The following is a 21,441-nucleotide window of genomic DNA, read 5'->3' as shown; positions in this document are numbered from 1 at the left end:
CTGCAGACAGCCAGTGTGGGGAAAAGGCGATCTCTGCATCCAGCCCCAAAAAAAAAAAAAAAAAAAAAAAAAAAAAAAAAAAAAAAAAAGGATCCGAAGTTTGGTCTTCAAAGAGTGACGCTCAACTCATCTGGTGACCGCTGGCGACCACTTTGCTACTCGCTGTACATCTGGAGACCTCTGAACTCCATCTGGAGTCTCTCTCTAGGGAGGACTTGTCAGCAAACAGAGTAGGGACCAGCTAATTATGGGGAATTGACAAGCGTGGGAGGCACCTTCACTTTAGGAATGCATTTCTTAGTTCTTCTGGAAAGAGTTGGTCGAGGCAAGCTTTAAACAGCCAGCTATTGAGTAAAACAAGGCTTTTCTCCAAAGAGACAAGCACCGGCGGCAGAAGGGGTCGGGGCGGTGCAATGAGCTGTTTCTAGCGGAATTTAAAGTGTATGAATATTTATGAGATAGATAGCATATTCATGACGTAAGGTAACAGGCTTGTTTCTCTCAACTTTTAGTAAACCTGACCTCCTTTTTAGGGAATTTCTTCCTATGATTTCTAGAAAGGACCCCAAAGAAGGTCAAAACCACAAAACAAGGCTATAGCCTTAAAGTGTGGACACTCTTCATTATTGCGCATGTGTAGGTCGATACACTGATGATTTTAGCTTTTTGATGGAAACGAGAGCTCTGACCAGCAGGAGACTCCACTAGCAAAATTCAGCTATAGCTTTCTTAGTTAACAGACCTCTGGCTCCCTTTTGAGGCTGCTTTAGGCCCATGATTGACCTCATAGCTTTTGTTAAGATTTTTTTTAACTGAAGTTTCACAGTGAAGGATGGGGCCATGTTTTACAAGACTGGTAGCCTCCGCAAATACCAAATAGGTCCCAGCTCTCTGTAGAACTGGCAACTCCCAATGTACCTCTCCTGACTGTCTATCCAAGCGCAAACGCTCGTACCACATTGCCTACCACAGCAGCAAATATTAACTAGGGGACTTACAGCAAGATTGGATTCAGAGCAAAAATAAAAACGTTGAATTGCAGTACAGGACTGCATCTTTCTATAGTTGCCAATCTTTCCAGAGTGACTTTCTCCCACTACATCAGTTAAGCATTTGGGCTCTGAATTAATCTCTGCTTGTGTGAATGAGGTACACTATTAAATAGAAATTTTCCTATTTCCAGTTGTATTGGCACAACAAAATAACTACTTATACTACACATTATTGCTCTCCAAAAATCTCAGCCCCCATTCAAAAGGGTTATAGAAGCAGCCCAGTCCTCTACCTAGGATGAAATTTAATTAAAAAAACTAAAAGATGTTCATTTTTTTTCCTTTTTTGCAACATTATTTTTTCCTATAGTGTGATGATGTCAGCTTTGTCTAAAGATAAACTGTTTTCTGCAATGAAGAAGAGGGGGAGCATGTGTTCCCCAAATAATCATGAGTTCCGACAGAAGGAAGGTCACTGGCGGGTCAAAAAGTGAGTACCTGGATGTGTATTGCCTCCAACTATGAGCAATGTTTACCAAGAGCTGAAACATTGTCCTAGGAATAGAACAAGGTAGCAGTGGGCAAACACAGTGCTCCACTGGTCCTTAGAGCCATAGTTAAATGAGAGAAGAGGCTTACATTGATGCTAGGAGCGTGGTTACTGCCTTCAAAACTACCTCTCACCATGCAAAAAAATCACACACCTGAGACCAACCACCCTCACAAATCCCTTAAATCCTCCTCAATATTATAAAACTGCATAGTTGTACATTTTGTAATCAACATCACCCATTTAACACAAATTTTGTACTATATTTTCAGTCTTTAGCATATCCTTTTAAATGGTATATAATATTTTATGAATGTGCAACCAGGATCAGTTAATCGTCCTCAAACTATTGGATATTTTCAATTTGTTTTGTTTTTTTCTTCTTCTTCTTCTTCTTCTTCTTCTTCTTCTTCTTCTTCTTCTTCTTCTTCTTCTTCTTCTTCTTCTTCTTCTCCTCCTCCTCCTCCTCCTCCCTCCTCCTCCTCCTCCTCCTCCTCCTCCTCCTCCTCCTTCTTCTTCTTCTTCTTCTTCTTCTTTTTCTTCTTCTTTTCACTGTATAATGATTCTCTACTAGGTTCTCAACAGTATAGTTAGTGGGTCAAGGGTCATGAATACTTTTTGGGCTCTTGCTACATGATTGGCATCTGCACAAGTAAAGAGATGAATCCCCCTTTAATACTTCCACAATACTTCATCTTGACCAGTATCGGCAAGGAAATGAGACAGATGACCGGACATAGCAGTCAATCAACTTATACAACAGACGGATTTGAGGACACCCTGTGTTAATGCCATGGTTGCGAAGCAAGAGTTAGTGTGCTTTGCCAAACAGACCAAGGTTAAGTGGGGTTGTGGAAGCCAAATCATTTTTATTATCAGAGTGATTCGACTGGTGCCCACGCTCATTTACAATTCCACTTTTTTCCTACAAGTTTGTAGACTGCTAACACAGTCTTGCTTTTCTTTTACATATTTGGAAAACAGTATACCACAACAGAAACCCACTCTAGGTCAGAAGAAAGATGCTTCAGTCATTAATTCCTGTTTCTAAGCCTCAGTCATTCTGGCTGCTCCTTTTTAAACCACTACAAGGTTTCTCTCATGCACTCTCTGTCTTTTGAGGTTGGGGGATTGGTGAATAAACCCAGAGCCTCTTGCACATTCTACACTGAGCTACACCCCAGCCCTCCTTCTATGTCTTTCTTTGAGACATGGATGCTAATTGGACTTGGGCTCTCTCTGTTCTACCAGGAAGACTTTAAACTTCCCCTGCGCTACTTCTCATCACTACAAGCCCTGTTACCAAGGCAACCACATGTTCTTTTAAAATATCTTGAAAAATAATTGTCTACATAAATACAGCTTATTTGTTTATCAAGGCCAGTTAGGTAAGAATTTGATAGAACGGCCCCATGGTTTTAAAATAGCGCCAAAGCAGCATCCCTACTTCCATCGACTTCTTCCTAAACATAGTAGAAAGTCATCTGAAATCAGGGTGTGGTCAAACTTAAAGAACTAGCTTCTTTTCTATATTTATTTGTGCAGGAGGGGAGAGGAAGGGGACTCATGTGCCAGGTACAGCATGTGTGTGACAGTCAAGGTCAGCTTTCAGGATGTGGTTCTCTCCTTCCACCATGAAGGTTTAAGAATCACTCTCAGGTCATCAGACTTGTCAGTAACTGTCTTTAACAGCTGAGCCATCTCATAGCCCTGGTTTGTTCTTTGCAAACCACAGTTCTTGTGGTATTAGCGATTCTCCTTCATGCGCATCATCAACTGGTATAAAAGTTATGAAATATTAGTATCTCTCACATGGAGACATGATTTGATGTTAATAATGTGTCTGGAAATGATGCATCTTTTTCTTGAAAATTAATTCAAAGCACTTTTTTTCAAAAGCTAAATGTCAGCATTATGAGTCATCTCCTGAAGGGCACTCAGGACCTGAACATCATCTCCTTTAGCCCTCCCAATCCTCTCCTCCTATCCTGCTAGGCCTTCTCATTCTTACTGTTTACTGTGGAATAGCTGAGACTTTCAGGTCAAGTAACTTGTTACAATGGCAAAAATACAGTCCCAAATTCAGAGAACGGCTCTGGGGTCCCCAGGTATTGTTCCCATCCTCCGCACTCCTGTGGGCACCTTGCCCTCTGGCCATACGCACTCTCCCTCAGTGCTCTGCCTGGCCCCAACCACTGCTGGAACCCCACTCCTTGTATGAAATGTTCTCTTTTCTTCTGCTTTCCTTCCTTCTCCTTCTCACCTCTTTAGGAAACTAAGTTCCTATCCTGGACCACCTCTACCTGTAAACTGAAGAGTTTTTTCTGTCTGTCTATCCTTCCCTTTCTTCATAGGCCTGTATGTGATGGGGCTGTTGTTGGTTTGGTTTGGTTTGGTTTGGTTTGGTTTGGTTTGGTTTGGTTTGGTTTGGTTTTTAAATCTAGCTCTGTCAAAACACTGCAAACCCACTTGTCTTTATAGCAGTAGACAGTGAGAAGGAAAGAAAAGAAAAGAGTGCAGGTAGATCTACTGGGGATGTTGGTGTAAGATCAGCATGGGTTTGTTCTTTCGTCTTGACTTTTATGCCTTCAGTTCTCTGAATTGTGACTGGTGTCTAACTATCATCCTGGGCATAACGAATGAGTGAATGCCTCCTGCGTCATGAGGGAAAGATTGAGCATGTATTCCATGTTGCTACTGTCACCTGCTTTCAGAATTGGATCTTTTTCGTTCAAGTTATATTTTATAAGGCATTTTTACGTTTTATTAAAGAAAGGGAAGTATCATGTTAAGGTGGTAACCTTGCTGCCCAGGCTGGTCATAAAGTCATTAATCATTTGAGTAGCTTGGATCAAGAAGGGCCCCACTGCACTCAGCAGCAAAATGAAACCTCTTAAGCCAGGCCCCCATATCCTAGCAGGCTACAAATGCATACTCGTACAAGACTTTCCACTCTTGGTTTTCATCCACCCCACTGGGAAATCTGAAACTGACTTTTCACTTAAACAGTTTAGAAGAAGAGAAATGGTAACAACTGTTGAGCCTTTAGCATCTGCCTGCCTCAGCTCTGCTTCCAGGAAGCTTCATGTAACTGGAGCTGGCAAGCCAAGCACTAAGTCCATTCTGAGGTATGGCTGGGTATGGTTTCCCAGCTAGGAGAGGTTATTACGTAGCTGAATTTCACTGTCCATCAATACAGATTTTAAGGCATGGCATGCCCGCTCAGTACAGCGCCTCCTGCAGCTTTGTGATCGCAGCAGCAGCAGTGTCTACCCACAGCAGCAACAGAAAGCCAAGGGTCCACAAAACCCAAAGTCCCATTGTCTGACCTCTTCCAGAAATGTCTGTCAATGTCTCCTCTATGAAATGGGTGCAGGTATCATCCCCATTTTCAAATAAAGAAACAGCAGCTCAAGCAGGTTGAGACTCTAAAACCACTGAGTTAGCAAACAGAAGGAAGTCCTTTATTAGCTGCATATTTTCATTGCACAGAAAGAGGCGATCCATGTATAATCTGCATGAATGCCATGGGCTGCTTCTTCACGGAGACCTTGGGTTTTCCACTTGTGAGTCCCAGCAGGCATTCACACTGACATTTTACTTGCTGGAAGGCTCACCCTCAGGCAGACATGAAACAGCATTAGCACAGGTGCTCTCCTCGCCTGTCCTTAAAATGGAAACCGAAGGCATGAAGTCAAGTCACTTTCCCCAGCTAAGGCAGCAAGCTATCTGGGCATATGAGCTCTGACCAGTAGTTCTACTGTAGGTTTGGGTGAAGGTTAAAAACTAAAGTCTTTCTTTTGCCTCAAACCAAAGTTCTCATGATGTCACAGGACCAAAAACTGTGGGCAGACACCATTCTCCACGGGAAAGTGTTGAGGGCAGCCAGCAGAGCAGGTCAGCCACACTATGCTGACTTCCCTGTTAGTTACTCAAGACACGGTGAGCCTCTACTGCGTGTCAGCCATTGCCCCACACATTAGGCATACAAAAGTCCTGAAGGGGTCCAGCCTAGAGATCATTGTTGTTCCAGCCAACCCAAAGCTACCGGGGAACTCCTTCACAGTCCGATGTGCATTTCAGTGACTGACCAAATTGGAAGGCGCCACCGTCATGAACTTTGTGAGAACCTGCTCAGGTAAACACGTGGACGAGTAAATTTACATGGACCAATTTACTCTAGGATTCCAAGCCATGAGCCCATGTATCAGAAATTAGGCCAGGCTATCCTTTCTCTGCATCCCTGACAGGAAAGCCTGGAAGACAGAAGACCAACCAGATAGCATGTGTTACAGTACCATCTGCACTGAGCTGAGAGGCAGCTTAGCCCCAGAGAGAGAGACTTAGAGACATAACATGTCACTTTCCAGGTGAAACCACGGGGAAACGTGACAGCCTCAGAAAACTTCGAACAAGGTGCCTTCTGCACCTATAATGATAGCGAAATGCTGGTAGACAGAATAGCAAACATTGCTGAGGCCAGTGAGAATAAAAATAGACCAAGCTGTTCAGTGCACACATCAGATGGACAATAATAATAAGCTTTAAAAATAATAAAATCCTAAGTTCTGCAGAGGCAGAGAGCTTAATTCCTTTCATATCTCCTAGTATGACATCTCAAAGACCGAATCGTACCCAGGAGCAAAACTGACCTTCATGAAATATTTTGATCAGTGAGTGGGCAATTATGGCACCATGTGAATTCTTGAATAATTATGTCCTTTTGCTCTGAAATTATGCTTATGGCCCATTATATAGTAAGTCTGGAGTGACTTATAAGATGAATTCACAACCTAGAAAAAGTGTTTATTCAAGTGTTTGGTACAAAGCAAGCTTTATTTTAGCTTCCGTATTCAAAGGGTCCATTTGCATCTATTTCAAAAAATGAAAGGAAGGGGAAAGGAGGAAGGAAGAATGAGGAGGAGAGAGGGGTTTCCTCTGCACTGGAAATCTGTTGTGGCTGACCACACCCGTCATTGATGACTTCACAGTCATGTGAGGAAGCCAGGGCTCAGACACACACGGCATCACCTCTCATGATTGCAGTGTGGCTTAGAAACCATGCCTCCTTCAGGCCCTGCAAGAGAAGTTTATTGTCTGGCCTTGCCCTTCAGCTCCCTTCCTCTCCGATGAGCAGTCGCCCACAACATCAAGAGCTGGCCCTACCTTTGCTCACACCTATAACTGATCTGTCAATCTCCCGTTCTAGGTTTACTTCCATCAGGCCAGGGCTAGACTTTTCACAAGAGGTAGGTGTATTCTTTGTCCTTTGAAAACCATCCCTATTCTTGAAAAAAAAAAATGCTTCCCGTGAGATGACGCCTTCTGCTGTTTTCTCATTTAATTTGTGGAAGTTTTCAACTTCCTGAAGTTTCAACTTCTAGAAAGCCAGGCCAAATGGGATATCATGGAACTGCATGATTTCCACAAAGCTGCTTTTCTGGAAAAGAAGTACCATCTACTGCTAGGAAATGAGCTGGCATGCTTTAGGTCTTAGACATAATCAGAAAAAAGTCCATAGATAGTCTTGGTCCCCATTTAAGCAAGTCTATGTATATTCTATCTTACTCTCTATATCATGTTCCTAGAGCATAGATATCTATTTTTAAATGCATCTTTTGTATCATCAATTCTCTCAACTCTGACACATTGTAGCCAATAAATTCTTGTTTAAAAGCTTTTTTAAATTAAAAACAAGCAACAACAACAATAAAAGCAAAAACAAAAACACAGAACCTATAGCTTTTTCTCTGTGCACTGCAATGTCTATCCACTAGGGGGAAGCACATGACTTTAATGACAAGTTCCCAACTTGACGGAAGGCACTCTTAGGGACATGGGTGGCCACCAGCTACAAAACCCAGAAATTTATTCTCGTTCTCAAGAATAACTCTTATTATTTCAAGAAACCTGAATACAATTCTGTCCTCAAAAGTAGCTCAGGCACTTCTAAGCACGGCCTGGATTTTTACATGGAATTTTACACATTTTGATTTATAAAAGTAACTTTGTATAAGATATACTTTCTTTCTCTTGTCTCTACCATGAATTTGTCTGCTGAATGCTTGCACCAGCTTTTAGATCAGATTCTCAGCACATGTACTTGAGGAGCAAAGGTGAGGAAGATCACAGAGTTGGAGGCCAGCCTCCTGTACCTAGCAAATCCCAAGCCAATCCATACTACACAGCAAGACACTGTCTCAGTTAATTAAGGTAAAATTGACTGTAGCATTCTCTAAGCAGTGAGGCTATGTGTCAGGAAATCCTTGGTTGGATCACAGAACTGGACCTCATCCACTTGGAGTGTTGGGAAATGTAGCCAGTGTGTTTATTGTATTTATACCAGCAGTTGAAAGTTTCAATGTATTTAGTGAGCGGATCTTGGCTTGTCTTTAGCCATTCAAAGAGCCTTGAGGCTCTTTCGTGTCAGCCAGCGTTCTGGATTGACATTGATAGTTCCATGCTTTCAAAATTTAGGAATTCTTCAATTTCTAAAAACTTACCAAGGGGCTGGAAGGATGGCTCAGTGGTCAAGAACCACGAGCTGCTCTTCTGAGGAAGCAGGGTTTACTTCCAGCACCCCTGTGGCAGCTCATGGTCTCGTGTGATCTGACACCCTCTTCTGGCCTCTGTGGGCACCAAGAACTCACAGGACTCACACAGACATGCATGCAGACAAAAGACCCGTCCACAAAACAATAAAAATAAAAGTGAAATGAAAACATAACTACCCCATGTTATACTGCAATGTTCCTTGCTCAGTATCTATCTCTGAAGTCATCACTCATATGATGAATAGATTATTTTTAAATTTTCCATATTTCTTTCATCTCTCCATTTCCCACCCATCGCATGCTAACCCATAACTATCAGACCATGGTTCATAAGGATGAGGAAAGGGCCCAGCTGGCCTCAGGGAGGCCCTACCGCCTTCCTTGAGTTAGTTCCTTTTCTGTTGCTGTGGTAAAACACCTTGATCAAGGCGTCTTCTAGAAGGACGGGTGTACACGAGTTTATGGTTCCAGGGAGGTAAATCACCATCATGGCACAGAAGCATGGGAGCAGGCAGCAGGCACGGCGGCTGGAGCAGGGTGCTGAGAGCTTACATCGTGAACCACAAGCACAAGGCAGAGAGAACAACGCGTGAGTATGCTCAGCTCTCAAAGTCCATCAGTAGTGACAGGCTTCCTCCACCAAGGCTGTACCTCCTCCACCTCCCCCAAACAGTGCCACCAACTGGGGACCGAATGCTCAAATGCTAGAACCTCTGAGGAACATTCTCATTCAATGCACTACAGTCTTCATACTGGAAAAGAAACAAACATAAACACAATGTTCAAAAATAAAAGTTCAGACTGGAGAAGAAGGGCCAAATTCAGTTCCCAGCACCCACACCAGCTCACAACCACCTTTAACCGCAGTTTTAGTGGGATCCAATGTCTCTGGCCTCCATGGCCACCTGAGAACATGTACACACACACACACACACACACACACACACACACACACACACACACACACACCACATGCACCACATACACACACCACTTTAAAATAAAAATAATGAAGCTTTTTTTTTAAATGTTTTCTGAAGTTGTAGTCCACTGGAGACATTGTCAGCCTCGAAAATGCAGAAAGAACGCAATAGGTCACTTAGGCATTCCCTCTGTATGATCAAGGCAGCCAGGCTTCTAGTAAAACAGCTAAGATCTTGGCACAGCCTCATCTTCCCCAACAAAACTGGGCAAATTACCTTCACACAGCTGACTCCACTGATCTAGAGGAGTCTGTTTCAACAAGTGTCTGCCAGTAACACCTAATGTGTATGGTAACACCATTTTAAAACAAATACAAAACAGTGCCCTAAACAAAATGGAAATACATTTTTTCCCCACATAAGAAAAGGGCAGTTCAGAGACCTAGGCACTGCCGTTCTTCTCCAGTCTATGAATCATGAAGTCTCTGGGCCGTCCACCACACATTCCAGTAACAGAGGAAATTGAAGACCGGCTCCTACCAGTTACTTTACATTTGTTGATTTGGGGTTTTGTTCTGTTGTTTTATTTTGAGAAATCTTCCTCGAATTTCTCCCCAGTCAGTTCTGGTTGCATCGAACTGGTTCATAAGCCACAGATCTCCAGTAGCACAATAAGGGGCCAAGAGTTTGCCGTTCATTTAGAAAGAGATGTTAGGGCTCTGTTGCCAAGAAAGGAGAGGAGCAACACTGGGAAGAAACTGGCAATCCCTGTCACATGTTAATTAAAAGCTCCCTTATAATAGTGGCATGCTGGAAGCAATTTAAATGGCCTGGAGAAGAAACAGTGAAATGCAAAATGTTTGTATATTAAGCTAATATTTTAAATATGACTAGGATGCAGTTTCAAGCAAAAGCAAAAACAAAGGAGGATTGTATATGTAAAATTATATATCTGAAAACATTCTTTTTTAATATTAACGGTCATTACCTAAGCATCAAGGTTAGTAATATAATTTTACTCTGTACTTTCCCATGTGTTTTGCATGTTTTACAAAGAGCATACAGTATTTACATGATTACCGTGCAAAGAAAAAGACACTTGAGAAGCTCAGCTGGTAAAGCCCTTGCTACACAAGTGTAAGGACTGGAGTTTGAATTCCCAGAACCTGTAAACGCCAGATGGATGTGAGAACTACCTTGTAATAAGGGGACTGGCAGGGAAAGCAAAGAGGAGGACCCCCTGAGCAAGCTGACTAGCCAGACAGGATGACTCCGGAGCTCAGGATTCAGCAAGGGACCCTGCCTCCATTTGTAAGGTGGAGAGGATCAAGAAAGACAGCAAACTCTGGCTTCTAGATGCATCTGCATGCACAGGCACACACACAAACACACACTTATACATACATACACACACACACTTACACATATACACATTTACACACTCACACACTAATACATACACACGTTTACACGCTCACACATTCACACACACTTATACATATAGACTTATGCATACACACATTTACATACTTGTACACACTCACACACTCCTATACATACACACGTTTACACATTCACACACACACACAGATGCAAAACAAAAAAAATACTCCAAGAAAACATCTTTAATAATTCAAAAACAAACCAGCCTCTAAAACTTCTAATCTATATGTCAGACTTCAACCCTTGGTTTTCGGAAACTGCCCAGTCGGTAGGCACCGTCTTCATAGCAATAATAGCATAGAGTACACTGGCCACTAGGCTTCAATAACCCTAAGCAGAAGGGTAACAAGAATGGCTGCTCCTTCTGTATTTTAAAGCCAGCTGATATGAATTGTGCATCACTCTGATTTCTGTGAATTTTTAGTATGATACCAGAAGACAGCAAAGGCTTACACCAACACCTCCTGCACTCTGCACACTGCACACACACACATATCTGAATGCATCCACGATCCCCACTAGTCACCGCCCCCTTTTCACTCTGTCTGCTGTAAGCACACATTAAGCTTTTCCACCGCAAGATAAATGGAATATTTGAAAAAATCAAAGCCTGTGTTCCCTACATGTGTGACAGTTAGTCCTTGGCCTCCTTTCTTTTTCTCTCTCAAATGGAGAGAGTGATGACTTCTTTACAGCATCAAAGGAGGTTGAAAAGATCAAATAAAATAGCTGATAGGTGCTGTGTTGCCAAATTGAAGGCAGCACACATAATGATAGGCACATAAACTCATCCCAGAATCACCTCACCATCAGTTTCATAGGCAGAAACCGTCTATCATCTTTGGCCCCGCCCTCAACACCTGTAGCCACAATGGCCTAACTGGTTGGTTGCTACTTCAAACACAGCAGGAAATTGAGAAAAGCAGGTGTTAGAAGGAAGAGCGTGGAATCACCACCACACAGACGCACCGTGACAAAGGCAGTCAGAATGTCACCACCCTCTCGGACATTGTGAGTGAGCTTTAATTTGTCCCGAAAACTATACTGTACCAAAGGACTTTTAAAAATAGAGTGACATGATTTTCTCAAAATGTCAATTTGCAGATCCCACTAATTCCAAACATCTGCAAACTAAGTATTTTAAACTTCTCACAGACAGAAAGGAAAGAAAAATCCCAATGATTAAAAGCAAATAAGCTAGGCGCAGTGCATGTTTTTAAGTCCTGACCCTCAGAAGGCAGAGGCAGGCCGGGAGTTCAAGGCCAGCCTGGTCTACATAGTTCTAGGCTAGCCAGAGCTACATAGTGTGACCCTACCTCAAAAAACAAATGAAATCCAAATAACTCTTTCCTATTCAATTACAGCAAAAAGATAGCCTTTACTTGGAGAAATGGTCACTCTGAACACACATTCACACCCCTAGATACAAATGTATACACAGAGAGAGAGAGAGAGAGAGAGAGAGAGAGAGAGAGAGAGAGAGAGATCATTGCCTTTGAAATGGCATCTGTCTTAACCTCCATCTTCGCAGGTGGAGGGACGTTGGGGGAGAACGTTGTAGCTCATTAGTCCTACTTGGTTTTCGATGGGCTAGGTTGAATTACACAGTGCCAGAACCCATCAGGGGCTCCTCCTTGCTTGGGTTTCTTGTTCCACACCTGGATCAGATCATATTGCCTTGGAGACCAATCCTTTTTAATGCTGAGAAAAAGGTGACCGACACTGATTGACTTCTTAGAGTTTAGGTGACTTGTGGTTTCTCTCACCACGTAGATAGGCGAGTGTCCCATTTCTTTCTTTTTTTATTCTGAAGGGATTTGGTGGAACTTATCAGGATGATCTTTTTATAATACCCTCTGTCTGTGTGGATTTGTTTCCCAACACGCTAAGCTTCTTTATCCACCGCCAAGCCCCATTTGTGAGCCTTGTTTACTGTGGGGTATGCCTTCGTGTCTTTGTTAGGGGGCTCCATTGACAATGGCTTTTGAAACACTCACTGCACCACCCCGGTAGACTTAGGTCAGCACCTGCTCTGGCTTCTACCATGACCCTGAGACTCTGTCCCAGTAACTTCTCTACATCTCTCAGTGTTCCCATCTCTAAAGTGTTTCAGACTTTAAATAAGCCGTTGGGCAATTTATACAGTTTATTGGAAACTTCCTTTCAGTAAAATCTAGCCTGTTTGAATGTACTTGCTTGAAGCAACGTTATGTGTTGTCAGCCTTGTGACTAATCACTGTTTCCTCCTCTGCTTTTAGTTCTGTCTGTACAGTGTCCCACTCGGATGAGCCCAGCCATCATGATGAATCCTCTGGCCTTCGAGTCCGGATGGAAAACACCTACCAGTTAGGTGTGCTGCTCTGTCATTGGTCTGCATGCTAAACCTTGACTTCAGTGACCAGTGCTGGCTTAGCGGTAGCCTGTCATTGTCTTCAGTCCTAGAAAAGGGACCTTAATTTGAGAAAGTGGGTGGCAAATTACAGAGTTACGGTCTTGCTTTGAAAAACTGAAACAAAACAAATCAGGTTCACCTAAATCTCCAGTTTATCTCTAGATGCCATAAATGTGTATAATATATGACTGAATTCAGGTTCACTGGGCATTTCTTGATGGAGATGGGTGTGTGTGTGTGTGTGTGTGTGTGTGTGTGTGTGTGTAAGAGATGTGATGTGAAAGAGATGTGATGTGAACTGATGTTTATCTTTCAAAACCAACCAAGGTTGTTGATGGTGTAGGAAAAAAAAATCCCTCAGTGCAGAGGCAGCCCACTCTGGTCCCCTGTTGACAGAGATGTTTATCTACTGCCATTGAGATTTTGGGTCTGAAAACAAAGGCTTTCACACCTGCCCTTGTGCTCCCAGGTGGAGTCCACTCCAAATACCTTTTCCCACCCCTGTTTCTTTACAGATCTGCTTGTTTTCTTTAAGTGTGTGCCTGCTATGATTATCTGAATTCATATATAATTGCTGCCCTACATAAATTCCACAGAGGCTTACCAAGAAGCAGAGACGGACTCTGTGGGCCAGGGTAATTCCACCTGTGGCCCGTTAAACCCAAGAAAATTATAAACCATCACCCCAGCCGGCTAGGCCTTAGAGCCAGTTTTCCGCAGTGATCCCAATACTATTTGAGTTAGAAACACAGCATCCCTCTTCATCTTCTTATGGTGGACAGCCCTCCAATTTCATTCCGAGAAGCTGTAATTACTTAGATAAAAGGAGGACAAACACATTGTAACTTTAGATGTGTTTACATGATGGGTGTACTATTGTGGTGGTTGTCTGAGACCCTCAGTCCAATACTACAGGCTCCAGGGAAGGCTGCTAGCATTTCACACTGCTTGCGGTAGACAGCATATGTTCCTACCATCCAGTTTGCTTTAGTGGTGTATCTAAGTCTGGCTGCTGCCCTTAGCTTCTCCAGTCAGCAACCTGAGTTTGGGTCAAGTTTTCTCCAATATGCAAACTGTTTGGTTTTGTTGTTGTTGTTGTTGTTTTGAGACACGGTTTCTTTGTGTAGCCCTGACTGTCCCGGAGCTAGCTCTGTACATCGGGCTGGCCTAAAACTCAGAGATCCACATCTCTGCCTCCTGGATGTTGGGATTAAAGGTAAGGGCCTCCACTATCTGCCTTATCAATCACGGGCTCTTAATTCTTGGCAGCCTGTGACTTTGAGTCAAGTGCTAGGAAGAAAGGCCTGGAATGGAATCCAATTACATCAAGGATAAAGCAGTTTAAACGGGAATCTCCGTGTTTCTCCCCACCCCCAATTGCTACAAGCGAATAAACTAATTGTCTAAGTTTCAGAAGTGCTGGCCTTTGAATGTAGGTGATTGGCTGACCATCGTCCTCACTCCCCACTCTCCTGCCCAGTACTGCATCAAGTTGATGTAAGACAATCTTTACTAAAGGCTCCTCAGTACCTTTCGCAAGGCAAATAAACGCAAGGGCAGGTAGAATTGCAAGTACAGTTTAGTTATTAATAGAGCTGATTGGCTGCTTTCGAACGCAGACTTACGTAGCACAGGCCTTTTATCATTAAGACTAGAGACGTGGTTCCATGGATAGGAGCTCACCACCACTGCACCATCTAAAGCCATCCTAGGTTATGTGTGCTTATCCTTTTATCTAGATGATTATAGCTACCATAGATAAAGTGACACAAGAATATAGTTCATGAGGGGAAAACACAGAAATGGGAAGCCTGCGTTTCTCAGAATAAAGCGCCACTTAACCCTTGCTCACTCGCCCCAGAGAATGGGAGAAAGTAACAGCAGCCCGTGGCAGCTGATTTGTCTGAGGGTGAATGCCAGTTTAGAGACTCCCCCAGAGAAGTGATATTTAAGCAACGCACCTGAAATCATAGCTTTCTTTGTGTGTAAGTAACACAAAGGTCTTTAGGTCCAGGGATGCTCTGAGAGTCAGTGAGGTGCTTTATGCACATTGCTTCCCATTCTCTGGAACTGCAGCTGAAAGGGACAGACTAGGGCCTTCCCACCGTCACCAACGTCACTATCTCTTGTTTAATTCAAGGTGACCCCCATAAATTATAGAGTAAGTATTGCACTGGACTTTATTTCTAGAGCTCAGGTTAAAATTAGGTAACTTTTTTTTAAGATAGTGACCATGAACATCACATCGGTGAAGAGTTTCAGTTAGATTCTTTTCTTTCTTCCTCTATTTTATGCATGTGAGTGCACTGTCGCTGTCTTCAGACACACCAGAAGAGAGCATCAGATCCCATTACAGATGGGTGTGAGCCACCATGTGGTTGCTGTGAATTGAACTCAGGGCCTCTGGAAGAGCAGCTAAGCCATCTCTCTAGACACCCGATAAAAGTGTTCTTAAGGCTTTCTCCTTTCCCCTTATCATTCAGTCTGAGACTATAGCCACTGCAGTGGTCTAACCATTAAAAATATAATTCATCTCTTTAAATCATAGCACAAAATAATCGAAAGTAGTTCTTTCGTGGTTTTGTTTTAGTCTCAGATGGCTCCTGCTGGCCTCGGACTCACTACATTGCCAAGGACAGTGTTGAAGTGCTGACCCTCTAGCCTGCAGCTCCCAACTGTGGGACGCCAGGCCTAAGAGTAAGCTTGTTATCTCAGTTAGAGGAAGCCATGGCACAGATGGCTTTTTGCTTTCACTAGGTTTGGGTCTTCTGTTGTTGTTGTTTTGCTTTGTTTTGCTTTTTTAAGTTTTACTCTTGTTTTTCGGATCTTTTGAAATCCATACCATTTTCTTCCTTGGGGGGGAAACATCTCAGAATGGAGAGGACAAGGTTTGTTGATTGCATCAGTTGTCACTGAACTTCAGGAGCTTGCCTTGCCTCTGCCCCCATCTCTTTGAATGTCCACCTCTGAGTCTGAGAAAGGTGACAGGTGATTCCAGATGTGCAAGGGAAAGGCCAATAGAATGTGAGGAACGAGGCTTCATTACTATGTAGAGAAATAGTTTTAAAAAGCGTAATCATGTTTGTGAGACAAAAGGGGATGCAGTGTATGGGGAAGACGTTGGAACAGTAGAGCACAGCGGTACTGGGAACCAGACACGCCCATCCCAGATGCTCTTTCCCTTGCTAATGTGCACAACTTCCTCCTCCTCGGGCTGTGGCCTTCCTTCCAACCTCTTCCTTCCAACCTTGAGCCACGTGGCCTCTGGTAGTTCCTGGGGTTTATAAATCATGGCTTTTGCTATAAGGAAGGGGCCGACTTGTTTTTCTACCCACTTCTACTTTGAAATGAAGCGTTAAAGACAGTGTTCCTGTGGCCTGCCTAGAGCTATGCCACCCCTGAGCCAATCGCCTGCGCTCCGCACTTGGACTCACGGGTGGCAGTGACAGGTGCTGTAGTGTTTCATGACTACAAGAGGGAGACGATCCATTCCAGATGGGCAGATGCTGCTCCCGTGGGTGGGAGGGGGCAGGGAGCACTGCCTTGACCAATATATCTGCACTAGAAGAATCATCCACTTTCTGAATGTAATAATGAGGATGGGTACCTTAACATAAGGCAGAATGGATTCCCTGGGACTAATATTGACCAAGTAATAAGGGCATGTGATGTGAGTGCTTGATAGGGCTGGGTGTCTATCAGAATGATGTAATCCATTTAATTTAGTCCAGGCTAATGGCATAATCTTTTAATATTTTCAATACAAAGGAGAAAGTCACTTCAAATTTGACTTTTCTCAATAGGAGGATATAAGTTGGGATTCTTCTTTAAAGTAATTTTATTAGTTCTTTGAGCATTCCAAGCATTGTACTTGGACCCCCAATTCCTTCCCCTAACCTCCTCTGAGATCCACCCCCAAACCAAACCCCAATAACCACTGACTGTAGTATGTGCTGTCCATGTATTCCTGCGTGTGGGACCACCCAGAGGAGCATAGTGGACAGCCCTTAAAGGTTTGTCCTGCCTCCAGAAGCTATCAGCTGCCCACAGCTCCCCAGGTAAAGGTAGGAGCACAGGGGAACCTTACACAAAATGCACACAGAGACCAGAGGGCACCCAGGCTCGCTGTAGGGTAATCTGTCTCTGATACCCAATCCCTGGCTCCTGGGGTCCGGAGCAGGACCTGATTGAGTAACTGCTTGAGATTCCTGCTGAACAGGTGTTTTAATGTTTCAGGTCGTATCAATGTTTCCTTTGCTTGGTCCCCACCTGATTTCCTTTTTTGTTTTTTAGACAAAGTCACACATGCAGCACAGGCTGGTCTCACAGTCACTATGTATCCGAGACTGGCCTTAACCCCCGCCCCCCAGTACTTAACATTACAATCATACATTTCCATGTCTGGGCTTCCTATTAAATTTAAATCGGATTAAATCATTCTTATATCATCAAAATAAAGATTCTCTTAATGAGCCTCAGGAGACTGAGCTCGCTGGACTGCAGTCCTACACTGTAGCCTACTCTTGAGTAAAGCCAAGGAAGCTTCCGCAGGGATGAAAGGCGTGTGAGGCCTGGGGATTTGCTGCCCTGGCACCCCGCCACGTCTCTGTCTCCGTCTCAGACTGGTTACATCTCTCAGCCAAGGGACAGAGCGCTCCTAAGGGAGCCATTTCCATTCAACCCTGCTGGGATCTAGTCCAAGCTCCCTTCCTGGATTGCTCAGGCCTAGGGTGGCATGCTTCCACTGGTGGAAGGGGACGACCCTATCGCTTGTAATTTCCTTTTCTCTCCCAGACCTCCCCCATTCATTAAATCCTTTCATTAAATCCTCTTAGAATCGTCCCAACCATGGTGTGCCTTGCTTCCTTAGCCCCTACCTGATGTAGGCATTGCGAATAAACACTAATAGATACTGTTAACTGCTAAAAGAGAGTTGGAGAGCATTCTCGATTCCTCTGTACTAACTCAGCAACTATCCAGCCCCTAGACACCAAGCCTTGGCACCTTGTGCATGCCAAGTAGTGGCAAGGGCAGACACCAGAAGGATAATACAGATAATTCCAGAGATGTCTGAAGCTTTGATCTGTCTATGGATGAAATGCGACTGGGAATATCAGTTTTAAAGCCAGATAAACCTGGGCATCGTCCCAGCTCTGTTACCGTGTGATTCTGGGCTTACACCTCCATATTCCCACGTGTGCAAAATATGTCACAGAGTCCCTTCAAAGATCTACTAAATGATACTATAAGGTAAATACATGCTTGCCACAGCCCCTGACACACAGACTGTGGTCAGCAAACTGTAACTATTATTTGTGTAGTGATTTTTATCTATAAAATGTTTAAATCCACTAACCCCAGAAATTATCCCTAAAACATTGAGGAGGATAAAAACCCCATCTTACCATTGCTTTCCTCCTATTTTACCTTTTTAACGGTTTATTATTTAACAGTCTATTACATTCATTCCTGTGCGTGCATCTGTGCATACAAGCATGCAAACGCCACCACAGCACCCCCATGGAGGCCAGAGGACCTTTAGAAGTTGGTCCTCTCCTTCCATCATGTGGGTCTCAGGGATTGAACTCCAATCATCAGGCTTGTCAGCCAGCACCCTTGTCTTCCGAGCCATCCCACTGGCCCCGGTCTTGCTTCTAATGCACTGGAGAGAACTGCAGGATGCCTTACCTATTTTCAGGTATCCAGGACAGCAAAGGTGACTCATGTGTCTCGAATCAGTGAGAGGTGTTTTGTATCTGGGGTGAGATTTGAGAGAGAAAACGTGCCTGGGAAAGAGATTTGAGCCAGAATTGGAACTTGAGTGGCCATGCCTTAAATGGACAGATGGAGGATGAATGGGGCCCCATTTGAAAGAGTGGACAAGGGTAAAGACACACAAGTGTGTTTATATGACAGATGGGGCCTGCGAGACTAGAGCAGCATGCACACGGGGAGCTATGGTGGCTGGAACAAGGCCACAGGGCACACACAGGCCACAGGTGCACATAGACCCTTCCTAAAGAGAATGCCATTTTAAGATCTAGGTTTTCCAAGCAAGTTTTCTGGCTGCAGTGGGGTGGATCAGAGCAGTGTGGGTTGAGTGTAAACACCAAGGAGGAGCCAATGTGAAAGGTGCTGAGGCTTTGAAGTAAGCAGCCACCAACACTGGGACGTGAAGAAGAAGCTTGTGGTGCTAACGTCAGCAGAGCTCCCTGTATTCCTGAGGAAGCCTGGTAAATTCTGAGTTTATCATCTCCCCTACCCCCCATTCTCTCCAGAAAAACCTGACCCTCATTGTGGCTTCTGTCTCCCATAGCTGGAGTTCACCCAGATGACTAAAAGGGTTTCATGAGTCAGTGTTCTTTTTATGAACAGATAAGGTAGATGGGTATGATTAGAAACGACTTCTAAAGAATTTACATGTGCGTTTCTAGGTCCCACCAAACCTTTCCCCGTGGCCACTGTCAATCGTATTTTGGAAGATGTACTAACTACCTACCTACAAGAAGCAAAGTATGACCCGGAGTTTTGCAGACAAATGACTAAAACAATTTCTGAGGTACAGTGCAATTTGCCCAGTGTTAGCTCTAACCACACTATTTGCTGGAAGACAGCCCACCTTCTGCTTTGTAAGAAAAGAATTCATTTTCAGAATCAGTTCAATGGCATACTTATTATATTTTATAGAAATAGTTATTAGCTCATACTGTGCACAGGTACGTGTGTATATGATGAGCCTTTGTTTAGAACTATCATTATATGTGTGATTTACAACAAATCTATTGCTTGTATACAACTATTCCACTTTTTTCTAAAAAAAAAAGATTTATATTTTTATTGTGTGTGTGTGTGTGTATACACACATGCACACAAAGTGTGCATGCCACATGTGTGTGCAAGTGTCAGAGGGAGCAGATCCCCTGGAGTTAGTGTTACAAGCAGTTATGAGCTGGCTGCTGGGAATGCTGGGAACGGAACTGTAAGAGCAGAAAGTGCTTGTAACTACTGAGCCAGCTCTCCAGGTCCATGCCACTTAAATAAAAAAACCCATTTTATACATTTGTATGATGTGTACGTATGGTATGTGTGTGTGCCTCTGTTTGTGAATGTGGGCATGCATGCGCCATTGCACACATGTAGGGGTCAGAGGAAAACCTTTTCTGTTAGCCGTCACGTGTCATCTTGTTTAAGAGTCTGATGTTCACTGCAACATACGCCAAGTTAGCTGGGATTGTCCTGTGTCTGCCCCACCTCCCTGTAGGTATGCTGTGATCAAAAATTCCCACTGCCATGCCTGACGTTTACTTGGGATTGGGGGACTTGAACTCAGGTCCTCATACTTGTATGAGTGCTTTACCCATGAGCCATCACCTCACCCAAAACCTGTTTCTCTTGGTTTTGGTAAATACATGTTGTAAGGGCTGTTTTCTCCTTGCCACAGGAAATTTTTGAGTGATGTTGATGATGTATATCATGGTCTTTAACTATAGTTCCATGTTTTATCAACCACAGTGTATTTTATGATAGTTTCTTCTACTTTGGATTTTATATCTATCTCTGGGATAAATATTTATATCTATTATGTTGTGGGAGATTGTAAAATATCTTTCCCTCACTAGGCCAGAAAACAAAAATAGCCCTAGTCATGGCATTCTTCAAAGGGACACCATCCTTTATAGACTTTCAAAGGATGTAATAATCCTTTGAATCCTGTCCTGCAGATGACAAGCTTCCTGAAAGTCTTCGGAAATGCTTCAGAAATGCCGGCAGCGGCTTATTGCTAGTGTTGTTGTTTGTTCCTGGACTCCTGCCCCATGAGGGTAGTAGTACTTGAAGGAAAGTTTACTTATGGCTCTGCGAGAGACTGAAAGCATCTATAGTACACCGTGCTATTTTCTTTAAACGTTTTTTAATTCGTATCTCTTTTTAAAATTAGCCTAGAAAGGGACGAGCTTCATTATGGTCCTTTCACACATATCTGCTATCACACTCCCCTCTCACATCGTGCTCTCCCTCCTCCTTGCCCTCCTCCTCTTGGTCCCGTCCATCCTTCCCGAGTTATACTCTCTTCTGATTTTATATTACATTTAACAATTGTGAGGTTTAGTGTGAGTAAATAACTCCCTGCCCCTCTTTTTTCTCACTTTCTAGGTTATTAAGACCCAGGTCAAGCAGTTAATGATTCCGCGGTATAAACTAATTGTGACCGTTTACATCGGACAGCGGGATGATCAGAGCATAGTTATTGGCAGCAGATGCCTCTGGAATCCTAAAAGTGATACCGTCTCATCCTATACTTTCAAAAATCCTACTCTCTTTGCCCTTGCAAATGTCTATGCAGTTTACTTTGAGTGACTGAAAAAACGGTCCACGTGTCTCAAAATCGTGAAACAGGCTGGGTGTCTCTATCCACAAAAGTTCTACCGGCAAAAGCTGTGGGAAAGAGACAAGATGAAGATTTCAAAGGACTGCAAGCTTCCATCACGCTTGTGAGGACTGGCGGAGGGGGAGGGGAGCCTAAGAAAACAGTCTTGTTTGTTCAAAGCAGAAGTCAGTGCGGTTCACATAAACAAAAACACCAGCTAAA

The 21,441-nt window shown here is 43.5% G+C and overlaps 1 protein-coding gene across 2 annotated transcripts; it reads left to right on the top strand.

The window, feature by feature from the left end:
- Nucleotides 1-736: 736 nt before the first annotated feature.
- On the top strand, nucleotides 737-21,441 carry Tctex1d1 (Tctex1 domain containing 1). Of its 2 annotated transcripts, XM_032901473.1 has the most exons (5): nucleotides 6,373-6,791; nucleotides 8,568-8,685; nucleotides 12,721-12,812; nucleotides 19,289-19,413; nucleotides 21,006-21,441. In XM_032901473.1, exons 2-5 carry the CDS (start codon nucleotides 8,585-8,587, stop codon nucleotides 21,207-21,209), a joined length of 522 nt encoding a protein of 173 aa, XP_032757364.1. In that variant the 5' UTR covers nucleotides 6,373-6,791; nucleotides 8,568-8,584; the 3' UTR covers nucleotides 21,210-21,441. The 2 variants fall into 2 exon arrangements, with proteins under 2 accessions (XP_032757373.1, XP_032757364.1); XM_032901482.1 differs by lacking the exons at nucleotides 6,373-6,791; nucleotides 8,568-8,685 and adding an exon at nucleotides 737-1,482.

Source organism: Rattus rattus, chromosome 1 (genome assembly GCF_011064425.1).
Source record: "Rattus rattus isolate New Zealand chromosome 1, Rrattus_CSIRO_v1, whole genome shotgun sequence".
NCBI lineage: Eukaryota > Metazoa > Chordata > Mammalia > Rodentia > Muridae > Rattus > Rattus rattus.
Note: the sequence above shows the minus strand (reverse complement) of the source record. Positions and strands in the feature narration are given on the sequence as shown.

What these genes read in the sequence shown, in the direction of transcription:
- Tctex1d1 (XM_032901482.1), top strand. Translation starts at nt 1,367, where the DNA reads ATGATGTCAGCTTTGTCTAAAGATAAACTGTTTTCTGCAATGAAGAAG. An exon ending in GGTCACTGGCGGGTCAAAAA is followed by an intron (nt 1,483 to 12,720) that starts GTGAGTACCTGG and finishes CTCTGCTTTTAG; the next exon opens with TTCTGTCTGTACAGTGTCCC. An exon ending in GGAAAACACCTACCAGTTAG is followed by an intron (nt 12,813 to 19,288) that starts GTGTGCTGCTCT and finishes GTGCGTTTCTAG; the next exon opens with GTCCCACCAAACCTTTCCCC.